General features: G+C 40.1%; 1 protein-coding gene across 14 annotated transcripts in view; it reads right to left on the bottom strand.

The window, feature by feature from the left end:
* Positions 1–14,087, bottom strand: part of SEL1L2 (SEL1L2 adaptor subunit of ERAD E3 ligase) — a 51,874-nt gene that overhangs the window by 18,334 nt on the left and 19,453 nt on the right. For 8 of the 14 annotated variants that reach the window (XM_029072612.2, XM_029072613.2, XM_029072616.2 and 5 more), the window contains 5 exons: positions 8,850–8,903; positions 8,401–8,460; positions 8,215–8,296; positions 7,771–7,925; positions 7,046–7,102 (listed from right to left, as the gene is read on the bottom strand). In XM_029072612.2, the coding sequence (XP_028928445.1) occupies positions 7,046–7,102; positions 7,771–7,925; positions 8,215–8,296; positions 8,401–8,460; positions 8,850–8,903 (408 nt within the window). The remainder of the gene's footprint in view (positions 1–7,045; positions 7,103–7,770; positions 7,926–8,214; positions 8,297–8,400; positions 8,461–8,849; positions 8,904–14,087) is intronic. The other 6 variants (XM_029072614.2, XM_016228325.3, XM_029072621.2 and 3 more) reach the window with 4 other exon arrangements.

Raw genomic sequence — 14,087 nt, 5'->3', positions numbered from 1 at the left:
TAACTACTATTGAACGAATGAATGAAAGAAAGAAAGCACTATTCTTGCTGGTTGGCCCAGAATTGCTTCTTCTAGAAACAACATAGTGTCCAAAGCATAAGGCAGAGACCTGTGGGAATCAGCTGCAGAAATACTGCCTGCTCACCTCAGAGCACTTCCTAATGGCAGGTGTCACTGGACCTTTGGTTCAGATTAATAGTACAAAACGTTAGAACAGTGCTCGGCACATAGTAAGCGCTTAACAAATACCAGCATTATTATTATTATTATTAAGTGTGCTAAACACCGCAATGAGAAAGATGGATGTAGTGAGAAAATGCCACTTGACAGCTTTGCAATATCCTCTAACTACAGAAAAAATTTACAGCAATGTAGCATTTGTCATACTGTAGCAAACCAACGTCAATTATAGTTATTGACACCCCCCCGAAAAAAATTAATTGTTTTTAAAATCTAGCTCAATCAGGCCATCGTATTTATTGCACTGTGGCTAGAGAAGCAGCGTGGCTTAGATACAGGGTAATCAATTTGTCCCACGTGAGTAGGAGTAGGTACAGGGTAATCAGGTTGTCCCTCGTGGGGCTCACAGTCTTAATCCCATTTTACGGATGCAGTAACTGAGGCACAGAGAAGCGAAGTGGCTGGCCCCAAGTCACACAGCTGACAAGGGCCGGGATTAGAACCCACGACCTCTGACTCTCAAACCCGTGCTCCTGTCCCTAAGCCTCGCTGTTGAGGGCTTTACGATGAGTTTGTCAGTGGGATCCTAGGACTGAAGATGTTAGGAACTTTCCAAACTACCCAAATTCAGGGAACATATAAATAAAGTTAGACCCAGTTGGGTTAGGAGCCCTACAGCCCACTGGCTACATGTAGCTCAAATTCTGGTTCTTTCAGGGGACCTGCCTTTATATTCATTCAAAGGAGTTCCAGCTGGGAAAGTCTGAATCATTTTATTAAAGGGGGAGCAAAGCTTCCTTCAAAACTGGATCTCACCCAACACTTTAATGAGTTTTTTCCTCTATCACAGACTTCATGACACTCAAGACCTGTAGACCTGCAAGGAGATAATCCCTGGAGGGTTTGGGAAAAATCTAATATAGCCACTGTACCCAATCTAATTCTACCTCATTCATCTTAATGAGAAGTACAAAAATCAATGGCCAAATTTAATTATTTCTGGGTCTGGGTGTGTATTTAGGAGTCAAATGCCATTAGCGTTTTGTATAAAAAATAGATGATAATGTAATCAAGAATTGCCTCTAACCTAAGGAAAATCCAGGGGCGGAGGGTAAGATTAGGGGTGCGGAGGGAACTCTGAGCGGGAAGACTCCAGTCTTGACTTTGTTTTTAAAAAATTCTGTAAGTGATGTCAAAATTTTTTGTTATCTTCCAAAACTTTAAGTCAATATTTTCAATACAAACACTTCACAGCTAAGAAGCTTGTTCTGTGTGATCTGTCTAACCTATCTCGGTCACATTAGTTGCTGGTCTTTGGGGTGCTGGTTTAACTAGTTAGGAATCTGTCGCTACAGAATACACGGGAGCACAATACGTTTTGTTTTTCAGATTCATCTTAACCAAATGCAACCCCTAGAATGTTTTATATGGGCGTATTGAGCTGTAACTTTCATAGCCCCATTTAATAATAATCATCATAATAATGTTGGTATTTGTTAAGAGCTTACTATGTGCGGAGCACTGTTCTAAGCGCTGGGGTAGATACAGGGTAATCAGGTTGTCCCCCGTGAGGCTCACAGTCTTAATCCCCATTTTACAGATGAGGTCACTGAGGCACAGAGAAGTGAAGTGACTTGCCCACAGTCACACAGCTGACAAGTGGCGGAGCTCTTGCTCTCTGTGCTCTTCGACCATCAGGTACAGTTGCTCTTTTAGGTAGCGAAAGTGCATTCCTCCATTCGAGGCACGCCGGCACAAAAGTTTGGATCTACCATTTAGGAATCACCATGGGTATGTAGTATGGTCAAGGGACCTCTTTGTTTGGCGTGACCACGTGGAACCAGAAAAGCAGCATGGTCTAATGAATAGAGCATGGCCCTGGGAATCAGAAGGAACCTGGGTTCTAATCCCAGTTCTTCCACCGGTCTGTTGTGTGACCTTGGGCAAATCACTTCACTTCTCTGTGCCTCAGTTATCCCATCTGTAAAATGGGAATTAAGACCGAGCCCAATGTTAGACAGGGAGCGAGTCCAAACCGATTAGCTTGTGTCTATCCCAGCACTTAGTACAGTGCCCGGCACATAGTAAGTGCTCAACAAATACCTTTAAAAGCCAAAAAAAAAAAAAACCCCAAACTCCCCCAAAACCAGGATTTCCTCCAGAGTTGGCCTAGACTTGTTGGAATGGCTGTCGACTAGACTAGCCTTCCAAAGGTATGTTTATTCCAGAGGTGCATTAGAAACCACCTGAGGCAGGAGGAGGGGGCTCCATTAGTATGCACATTGTCTAAACAAAAATGGAGCTTTTAAATGGGTCTCTTGTCAACACTGACCTCACTGAAGCACTGCCTGGCAAAATGGCATCAAAGGGAATAGACTTCTCTATGTCATAATCTCCCAAAGCCTTATCCCCGTTTTGCACATAAAGAAACTGAGTAGCAACAAAATTTTTAAAATTATGCCCAGGCTCAATTTTTCCATTTTTGGTTTGGGGAGGATTCTTTTAGTGAGTAGAATGCATTACGGGTCACAAAAGAAATCCGTGGCAGAGTTGGACCTCAAGAACTTTACTCTATAGGCTTTTAGAAACAGCATGGCTTTGTGGGAAGAGCACAGGCTTGGGAGTCAGAGGTCGTGGGTTCTAATTCCGGCCCCGCCACTTGTCAGCTGTGTGACTTTGGGCAAATCACTTCACTTCTCTGGGGCTCAGCTACCTCATCTGTAAAGTGGGATTAAGACTGTGAGCACCACGTGGGACAACCTGATTACCTTGTATCTACCCCAGCGCTTAGAACAGTGCTTGACAACATAGTAAGCTTTCAACAAGTACCTATCATTATTAGTATTATTACTATTTTAGTGCTTTCAATCTGATTTATATTTTTGGTATAAGCTTTTCCACTGTTTCCCAACTAAAATCCAGAACTGAAGTAACTACCCAGTCCACGGTAGAAGCAAGAGTCTTGAATTTAAAAAAAAAATGCAAAAGATTTGGATCCTGTCATTTCTATAGTAGTCACCTCTCTCACCTATCCTTCATGACCAGAACACTACTCTGCCTAGAGCAGTGGTCAGTAGATACTGTTGATGTGAATGATTGCATGAATAAACAAATAATGAACACATAAGTAGATTTCACTAAGAGAGAAGACCGTTCTTGGAATTAGAATTGCTTTGGGGATGTAGGAGGGAGGTAGCACTTATTATTTATTCATCACAAACAGGACGTATCATCTTTCCTCCTTCTCTGAGCCCCGATGTCAACCCCGAGAATGACTGAGAAACCCACTGCATTTGTGAACCTGTAACTTTTGACTTTTGTCCACTATAGCCAGCTGCATCTGGAATTCACCATAGAGGGGAGAGGAAATAGCATTTTTATGGAGGTAAAAATGTCGACCAGGACCGGAAAAATATCCATCTCATGATCACTTATTATATTTTTGAAAGAATGTATATTTACATGAAGCATACCCAGTTTTCAGCACATCCCACAAAGCACAACAGTAAAATAAAAAGACAAAAAAAGAAGACAAAAGTGTTAGCAGATCGTTATCATTTTATGCAATATTCCTTGTGAAACCATTATTTTTTGATACCTAGCAGTTGGAGATATACTGAAATAGGAAATACAGACTTTGGAGAGAAGGAAGAAGAGAAGGAAGTACAGTTTGCTAGCAAACCTAGCAAGGCTTGCAAAATCCCCTTTAAAAATTCCTTCCTATCTCTTCACAGCTAACAGACTTGGGGTAAATCCTGTCATGATTATTGCTTTCTCCCAATTAATGCTTTTAATTGATTCTATTAAAATAGAGTGCTAACTTTACTCTTCTTTATTGTTATTGTTATATCTTACTCTCCCAAGCTCTCAACATCATGATCTGCACACAGCAAGTGCTCAAGAAGCAGCATGGCTCAGTGGAAAGAGCACGGGTTTAGGAGTCAGAGGTCATGGGTTCTAATCCCGGCTCGGCCACCTGCCAGCTGTGTGACTTAGGGCAAGTCACTTCACTTCTCGGTGCCTCAGTTACCTCATCTGTAAAATGGGGATTAAGAGTGTGAGCCTCATGGGGACAACCTGATTACCCTGTATCTACCCCAGCGCTTAGAACAGTGCTTGGGCACGGAGCACTTAACAAATGCCAACATTATTATTATAAATTCAACTGACTGACTGAACAAACTATAGTTTTCTATAGGTCTCCATAGGAAATAACAAAGTGAGTTCATGTAATCCCAAGATAGGAAAAAAAAGAACAAAATGATAAAAACATACTTGAAAAGTGATTAAAAAACAGTAAATACAGTTACATGCTCAAATATTGATCTAAGTGTGCCAAGAGTAAAAGAAAATCAAATCAGATGTTTTTATGTGTACCCAGGTAAAATTTACAATTCCAAAGTTTATCTTTCACACTCTATTCAAGCAACAGGGCATTGCCTTAATACAATAGAAATCTATCATCATCTAAGCTATTTAAACAGATCTGAGATTATCTAACGCAAGATTGAAATAGGCTTTAATCTTTCTATTCAAATCAGCCAAAATGCCTTCAAAGGCGTAGGGGGAAGGGAAGGGAGGTGTTTCAAACCAAGGCAAATCTTGGCAGGATTACTTTGAAGTGAGAGAATGCTGTAACCAGTGTCCTATTAAAATTCAATAATTGGAGAGAGAGTACTCATAGAAGGACTTTGATAACTTGCCTACCGTAGATGTCTCTGTTTTAAGTTACCTTGTTAGAAGAACTTTGTGAAAAGCAACTATTTTTTTTCTGTGAATTTGAGATTTTCATATTCCTTGCTATCACAGGTCAAGAGTGCAGGAGAGTGTTTGAGGTGAGTGTTCTGAAAGGGCTTTAGGTCTTGGGAGTGGGGAGGTGGGGAGAAAGTTTAGGTGGGAGTCACTTACCTGATGTGAGGGGAGGGTGTTATTGTCCCTCTATGGGGAGGGGACAGGTTGACTGGGAGAATGGGGAGGAATAATTGAAGAGAAATCCGGCCGGGAGGGTTTGAACCAGGATGGAATATGCCAGTTTAAAGTGGAAGGGGTAGATCAGATGAAATAGTATACCAGAAGAACGGACGGTAGTTAGAGACTGGCCAAATGGGGGAGGTAAAAGACCAAAGGAGTCCAAGATGACACCAGAGTTGTGAGTTTTTTGGGTAGGGATGATGGTGTTATCCAGTGTGCTGGGCAAGAGAAGCGGCGCTCCCTGGTGGATAGAGCACGGGTCAGGGTGTTGGAAGGACCTGGGTTCTAATCCCGGCTCCACCATTCGTCTGCTGTGACTTTGGTCAAGTCACTTTTCCGTGCCTCAGTTACCTCATCTGTAAAATGGGGATTCAAACTGTGAGCCACATGTGGGACATGGACTATGTCCAACCTGCTTCGTATGGCGCCTGGGACACAGTAAGTGCTTAACATATACCATTAAAAAAGAAAACGGTTAGGAGAAGAAGGTTTAGGAGTGAAGATGCGAGTTCAAGTTTTGACATGGTGAGTTTAAGGTGCATAGGGATTATGCAGGTGGCGTGAAGAGATACAAAATGGTTAAACAAATGAGAGGACGGTACTGGAGATGTAGAATTGGGAGTGAAATTTAGAGATGGTAATGACAGTTATAAAAGCAGCGTGGCCTAGTAGAAACAGCCTGACGCTGGGAGTCAGGATAGCTGGCTTCTAATCCCAGCTCTGCCACTTGCCTGCTGTGTCAACTCGGGCAAGCGCCTTACCTTCTTTTTGCCTCTATTTCCGCACCTGTAAAATGGAGATCAAATACCCGATCTCCAATCAATCAAATAATCATATTTATTGAGCTCTTACTGTGTGCAAGGTACTGTACTAAGCACTTGAGAGAATATGGCACACCATTATAACAAACACAAGTCCTGCCCACAACAAGTTTACAATCTAGAACTCTCTTAAGACTGAGTGTACTGTGTAGGATAGGGAGGGTCTGATCTGCCTCTATTTTATCTATCCAGTGATTAGTAAAGTGCTTGGAACGTACTAAAATGAGTCACAATTATTATAATTAAGTAAACAAGCTCCCAAGAGAATGCTACTCCATCATGGTCTTGATGGACTCCCACTGTTTAAGGGAAAGATGACTAGCCAGAAAAGAAAACTGAGAGCGTGCTGTCAGAGAGGCAGAAAGAAAATCAAGGAGATTACTGTGTCAGTAAAACTGAGACCAGAGAGAGATTCCAAGAGGAAGTGGTCAACAGTGTCTGATTGGAACAAGAAGTCAAAATTGTCTCCTTAGAAATCCTTAAGGTATTTGAGGACAGTTGCTACCCCTTAGTCTTCTCTTTTATAAGCAAAGAACTCCAATTTCTCAAATGTTCTCATAAAAATTCTTTTCCATCCTTTTAACCATCTTCATCACTTTTTCTCTGGACCCTCTCCCAGCCTCCTTAATTTTTATTACAGCATGGTGACCCAAACTGAGCACCATCCTCTGCCATAAATCTGCAGTAATCCGCATTGACCCGTGAAGATTATTTTCTGACTCTCGTGTATCATGGATTTGTTGAGACATTCCAGGACCACATTAGCTTTTTTAATAACAGGACTACTTTACTGACTCATAGTCAGCATCTGGTCCATTACCACCCCCAGATTCTCTTCTGACTTGCCTATGCCTAGTCAGTTTTTCCTCCTCGTTTGTTTCTTATTTCCAAATACACTTCTTTGCTCTTTTCCCTATTGGATTTCATCCCATGTATGTGGGACCATTGCTAGAATTTGTTAAGAGCATATCCACTCTTTCCTACAGCAACCTATAACTATCCGGCCTTTGGTTATACTAGACTACGGTCATTCCAAAGCCTAATTTTCCTATTTTTGATGTATGCATACTTACATAAAAATCTTGTTCTAGTCCTTTCCTCCCTATTAAATGTAACTGTCCAAGAGACACCTGGGAATAATAATCCAAATTTACTTTAGCCTCATTGTTTTTACTTTAATGACACAAATAATTTCAAAATTTAAATGTCCGTCCATTGACCATTCACCGTAATTTAAAATTGATGTTTATTTGAAGTGATTATTCCTTAACCTAGACTACTTTTTGTATGAAAAGAGGCACCGCCGTTCACCGCCATCCTTTACACACTGAGAGCTGACCACTGTTCAACTCCACTTATCAGGTGTGACAGGATCATCATCTGATCTGGCGATTCTGGCTTCCTGTATCACAGAGGTAAAATCTTGCCCCCTCCTGATATAATTTTTAACTGCTAAAATCCATCCTGTATCCTCTTTAGGTCCATCTGCATCTTAGACAACAGTGGACTTTTAAATGGTATTAAATGTTCTGTTATGCTGTTGCTATTTCTATAATAATAAACAAAAAAACAACAGATTGTTACACTCACCCCTTTACATACATATAAATATGACAGAGAACAATGCTAAACATTTAATTTTCTAAAGTCTAAATGTAATAAGAGAATAAAATGTAATAGGAATGTGAAAGGTGACAATATGGTTCTAAAATTTATGAAAAATTACAGTGGATTAGCAATAACCCTTGGGGATAGTAATCCATTTTTGAAAAATCCTAAAAATATATGCATATATTACTTGTATTTGGATATCTCCTCTTTCTGCCAAAAATTTATAATATTGATAAATGTCCCAATCCAAAATCTCACTGTTAGAACTCAGATTCTCAGGTCTCTCTGTGAGTCTCACTTTTTCCACAGGGATGCCTTCATTCTTTTCCAATTTACTAGCAACTACGAATAAAATGAAACATATCAGTGAATGACACATACGGTAATAAGCTGTAGACAATTAATTTGGAAAGTACCCTGTTATGCACCTCATTATTAAATTATACAAAAACCTGACAGCCAACAAAAAACAGGAAGGTAATTTTGTAATTTTAAACCTTGTACATGATTCTAATTAGTTTATAAGATATGCAAAATGACATCAATTCAAGCAAAATGCAAAAATCGCTTTATAGTGGTTTTTTCCTAATCTTCATTTTTTACATAATAAAGGGACAATGAGATTACTTACTAAAACTTGCAACTTTCCTGTAGTGAACAAGTGCGACTTCACAATTCTTTTGAACATTTATTCCTGCCCAATATCTGTACCCCTAAAATATACATAGGCATATTGACATTATTAATATGTTGATGATGGATAATTGCTGTTCATACAAGTGTGGGGAAGGATGTTAATATAATTCAAATTACAAACCAAAATCATTTGAGACATCATGTTGCCGCCAATTCCTCCAAAGGTATAATATAACAGTGCCTAATGCAGAGAAAACAAGTATGAATGAATATAAAAATGAAAATCAAAACCCCCCAAAATTTAAGAAAAACTTTTCATCCTTTCCCAAAGCAAACTACTTTATAACAATAATAATAATAATGTTGGTATTTGTTAAGGGCTTACTATGTGCAGAGGACTGTTCTAAGCGCTGGGGTAGATACAGGTAATCAGGTTGACCCACGTGGGGCTCACAGTCTTCATCTCCATTTTACAGATGAGAGAACTGAGGCCCAGAGCAGTGAAGTGACTTGCCCACAGTCACACAGCTGACAAGTGGCTTTATCGTCTCCTGGAATTCACTATAAGGTCTTTAAGCCTCATTCCTTCATTAAATTAAATTTGTTTCCGAAAGGATACAATAACCTCACCTTGGCTTGGTTATATTCCACTCCTATTCCATATGAAGATAGAAATCCCAGTGCCTAAAGCCCAAAACATAAGCAAAGTATGTTAACAATATTGATTTTATCCCAAATAGTTTTTGCCTATATTCAATTCTTCCACTCCTGGAGAGTGTGAAAATTCAGCTCTATTAGATTATTTAGGGCAAATAGGTTTCAGAGTCACTGATATCACTTCTCATTTATTACACTCTTGCTCCACAGGGTTAAATTTTGTATTTCCGTGAACTTACCCTTCAAATCAGAGGAACAATTAACATTACTTTAATAATGATATTTCTACCTTGAGATCGCTATTATTATCTACTGTATAATAGATAAACATCATTTTTAGATTCTCAGTCCCAAGTTGTAAATAGTGAATATCACTCTCGTCCTATTGAAGAGAAATCTGAGTAGTCAGCAAATCATGGTTGGTACAACATTCACATTTGTTATTGCATAAAGCCTGGGTTGATATAATGGCAAATAAATTTAGGTCGGACTAAATCAGCGCCTATAGCTAGGAATATTATTTTCTTAACAGAACCATACCACAGAATTGTAAGTGTTCCTGGGACAATTATACCTTTTGTATTTTTTTTAATTTCTTGTCATTATCAATTTTGGTATCGAATCATGCAGGACAAAACTGATTTGCAATGCTTACTATGCATCTGTGGGAATTGCTCTGAGAAGACAAACTAATTCTAATTAGGGAAGCAGCATAGCCTGGTGGGTAGAGCAGGGGCTTGGGAGTCAGAAGGACCTGGGTTCTAATTCCAATTCTGCCACTTGTCTGCTGTGAGACCTTGGGCAAGTCATTTAACTTCTCTGTGACTCAGTTACCTTATCTTTCATTCAATAGTATTTATTGAGCGCTTACTATGTGCAGAGCACTGTACTAAGCGCTTGGAATGAACAAGTCGGCAACAGATACAGTCCCTGCCCTTTGACGGGCTTACGGTCTAATCGGGGGAGAGGGACAGACGAGAACGATGGCAATAAATAGAGTCGAGGGGAAGAACATCTCGTAAAAACAATGGCAACTAAATAGAATCGAGGCGTTAACAAAATTAAATATATGTAAAATAAAATAAATATTTGTAAAATAAAATAAAATATCTGTAAAATGGGGATTAAGACTGTGAGACCCACCTGATTAGCCTGGATCTACTCCAGTGCTTTGAACAGTGCTTGGTACAGAGTAGCGTTTAACAAATATTGTTATTATTATTAATTATAATTCTTAATATCCATTCACCCATATCAAGGTCTTAAGTATTTATGTCATCCTTAGCACTTTTGTGCACATAGTGAGCATTCAAATACCACAGATTCATTGATTTTGGTATGCACATTTATTCAATTACTCTTTTTATTATTCTATTTGTGTATATTTTTATGTCTGGCTCTCCCGTTAGAGTGAACGCTTCATGTGGGCAGGAAACATGCCACTTCCTTGTTTTGGACTTCCCAACAGCTTAGTATACAATTAATCGAACCTGGTGGGTGCCTAAAAATTCAAAACAAAAACTATACTATTTCAAGGTTTTCGGAGGTACTTCTCGTTCTGTCCATGAATTCGCGGCAGAAACTCTATCAACACACTCGCCTATTTAATAACGATGGTATCTGTTAAGCGCTTACTATGTGCAAGGCACTGTTCTTGACAGAAGGCACTTATTGTACTTCTCAATCATCGGTCAACGGCATTTATTGAGCAGTAACCGTGTGCAGACTACTATGCTCGTGCTTGGCAGAGTACAGAAGCAGCGTGGCTCAGTGGAAAGAGCACGGGCTTTGGAGTCAGAGGTCATGAGTTCGAATTCCGGCTCTCCCACTTGTCAGCTGTGTGACCGTGGGCAAGTCACTTCACTTCTCTGGGCCTCAGTTACCTCATCTGTAAAATGGGGATTAAGACTGTGAGCCCCCCGTGGGACAACCTGATTCCCTTGTGTCTACTCCAGCGCTTAGAACAGTGCTCGGCACATAGTAAGCGCTTAATAAATACCTACATTATTATTATTATTACTACAGTATAATGAATTAGGAATGTGAATTTATAGGAACAATTTCCTTACCCGATTTTACAATCTCATTGTTAAATCCAATTCAGCTAGGCGTGTTTTTTTTTTTTGGATCTTTTCCTTCCTTACTTAAAGTGAACAGGGAAGGGTGAAGGGAATGGGAAAGGAAATGAGTTATTTTAGGGGGAAAAGTGTGAACATTTTCGAATACATAGAATGGTTCCACACCTTCAGACACCTACAAACAGGCTTGGAGATTAAAAAGCTCTAGGAGGGGGGTAAAACCCAGAAAGATTAACCTTTCGAAAATTCTTAACGGATAAGAAAATAGTCCAGTCTGTAATTCCAAAGGCTCTCTTTCTCAGCTTGGGCACTAAAATTATTTAGCCCAACACAAAGCAAAGTCTGTGGTTTTAGACTAAGAATCCTGTCCTTTGGTGGAAGAGTATGAGACAAATATTTTGAATACAGAATGCAGCGTTTCATATTCTTCAAACCTTCGTTTTTGGAGAGAGGAAGCGGGGACTGTAAATAGCGGAGATGAAGCATCAATCAGGCTGACTGCAGGACCAATTAGATAGCACACCGACACAAGCAATCCCATGGCCAAAATAAATCTATCAGCCCCTCAAAACCGACTTTTCAACTAATCAATTTTAATGGCAACAAAATCTTTCAAGTATTTTCTCCACTGCACTGAGAACTAAATCAAAACTTTTTTTGCCATTGAGAAACATTAAACTTCAGGATTATTTCTTAATTAGACATTAGACCTGGCCCATGTAGATTTGGCTATTTGTGTAAAAAAGCAATCTACTATTCAATCCATCAAAAGTATTTGTTGGGCAGTTAATAGGTCCAGAGCTCTGTACTAACCACTTGAGAGAATACAATACAATAGAGTTAGTACACATTTCTGCCCTCGAGGAATTTACAATCAAGTCGGGGAGGCAAAGACATTAAAATAATCTGCAGATAGGGAAAGCAGCAGCGTTTAAGGATATGAAAATAAGGCGAGTGTCAAATTGCTTAAAGGGTAAAGACCCAATTGTATGGGTGATGCAAAAGAAAGCAAATAAAATGCAGAAAAAAGAATAGGGTAGGCTTCTCGGAGGAAACATAATAATGATGACATTTGTTAAGCGCTTACTACGTGCCAAGCACCCTTCTAAGCGCTGGGGGAGATACAGGATGATCAGGTTGTACCAGCTGGGGTTCACAGTCTTAAATCCCCATTTTACGGAAGAGGTAACTGAGGCCCAGAGAAGTTAAGTGACTTCCCAAAGTCACACAGCTGACAAGTGGCAAGGCGGGGATTAGAACTCACGATCTCTGACCCCCAAGCCCGGACTCTTTCCACTAAACTACACTGCTATGCTTTCAGTAGGGCTTTGAAGATGGGAAGAGTGGTGGTCTGGCGGATAGAAAGGGGGAGGCTGATGGATTAGTCAGGTGGTTTATGATAAATGGGGTAGAAGCTCGGACGGAGAGGAAAGGGTGAATTTTAGCAATATCAGAAAAATAGAACCGACAGAATCTGGTGACAGACTGCATATGTGGCTTGAATGAGAGAGAAGCAGCGTGGCCTAGCGAAAAGGCTCAGGCCTGAGGTTCACAGAACCTGGGTTCTAATCCCAGCTCCGCCACTGGTCTGTTGTGTGACCTTGGGCAAGTCACTTAACTTCTCCATGCCTGAGTTACCTCATCTGTAAAATGGGAACGTGGGCTGTGCCCAGTCTGATTATCTTGCATCTATTCCAGCACTTAGTACAGTGCCGGGCGTATAGTAAACACATAACAAATACCACTCAAAAGAAATAGAGATGAGTTGAAAGTAATGCCCAAGTTACATAGACATGTGAGACAGGCAGGATGGAGGTGTCGTCTTCAGTAATGGCAGAGTCGAGGTGAAGATTTGGGTGGGAAGATCAATTATCTATGTTTTACTTTTCATTTGCTTGGAAGACTGTTACGACAGTTCATATTGCCTAGATATATGAACAATCTTTCCAAACCCACCTAGTTACCTATTTTTTTAAAATTTTGGCATCAAACTATTTTGCTTGGCAGTCATAGAAGAATAATGGTTTTTAATGTTTCCAGATCGCTCAGTCACTAGTAGCTACTAGTGTCTACTGTATGGAGAGCACCGTACTAACCACTTGGGAGAGTACATTAAAGAGTCTCAAGGATCTTATAATCTAATAGGTGGGACATAGACAAAATAAATTACAGGTGGTAGGAAAGAGAAAATAGAAAGATGGAAAGTTTTAAACCCACATATTCAATCTGTTACCAGATCTTGTCAGTTCAACCTTCACGGCATTTCATGAAAGTCTTCAAGTGACTTTAGTCGTCTTCCATAATTAATAAGCAGCTGTATGTCTTGTGAGTAGATGAATACAGCTATTTACCTGATCAATACCTCAATTCATACACAATCCCACATCCCCTCAGAAATGATCCCTAGTTATCAAAGTCTGGGATCCATTTTAGATCTTTGAGCAATGAAAAAATAAATCTCTGTTGGCTCCGAGTTGCTAGAGCACAAAATGAATTCCTGAGCTTTTATTAATGTGTTTTTGCCCCCACATCAAGTTCTGAGAGATGATAATGTTTTAAAAGAAGGCTTTGGAGCCATTAGTCTCTCATGCGGACGGGTCACTGACAGTCTGGGACAAAAAGAGACTGTAATACATTTAATACTCCTACTCCAGCAGAGATTCTGAGCAATGTGGACGCAGCATGTTAGGGGAGAAAGCGCCTTTCATCATTCTTTAGTGACTCCACCAGATGGTTCCCAAGTAGGTTTGATGGGCTCTGGAGGGAACTGCCTTTAGCTTTATTCGTACAGTGACGGTTCTTGTGACATGATGGCCTTATGTACCGAGGAAGTTAAAAGCAAAGTAGAAGCAAGGATATGGGGACTTGCCTATTTTTATTAAGAGGAAAATATTCTGTGAGTCTTTTCTAAGCCACCCTATGAGCCCCAGGTGGACAGGGACTTTGTCCATCCCCATTAGCTTGTATCTTCCCCAGCACTCAGTACAGTGTCTGGCACGTAGTTATTTGTTTATGTCCAGCCATATTTGTGGATGGACAGGGACTTTGTCCAACCTTACTGTCTTATATCTAAACCAGTGCTCGACACCTCGTAAGTGCTTAACGAATACCATCATCAAAATTTAAAGTGCCC

Source organism: Ornithorhynchus anatinus, chromosome 9, assembly GCF_004115215.2.
Source record: "Ornithorhynchus anatinus isolate Pmale09 chromosome 9, mOrnAna1.pri.v4, whole genome shotgun sequence".
Lineage (NCBI taxonomy): Eukaryota > Metazoa > Chordata > Mammalia > Monotremata > Ornithorhynchidae > Ornithorhynchus > Ornithorhynchus anatinus.
The sequence above is the reverse complement of the archived record's forward strand: the minus strand, read 5'-3'. Positions and strand labels throughout refer to the sequence as shown.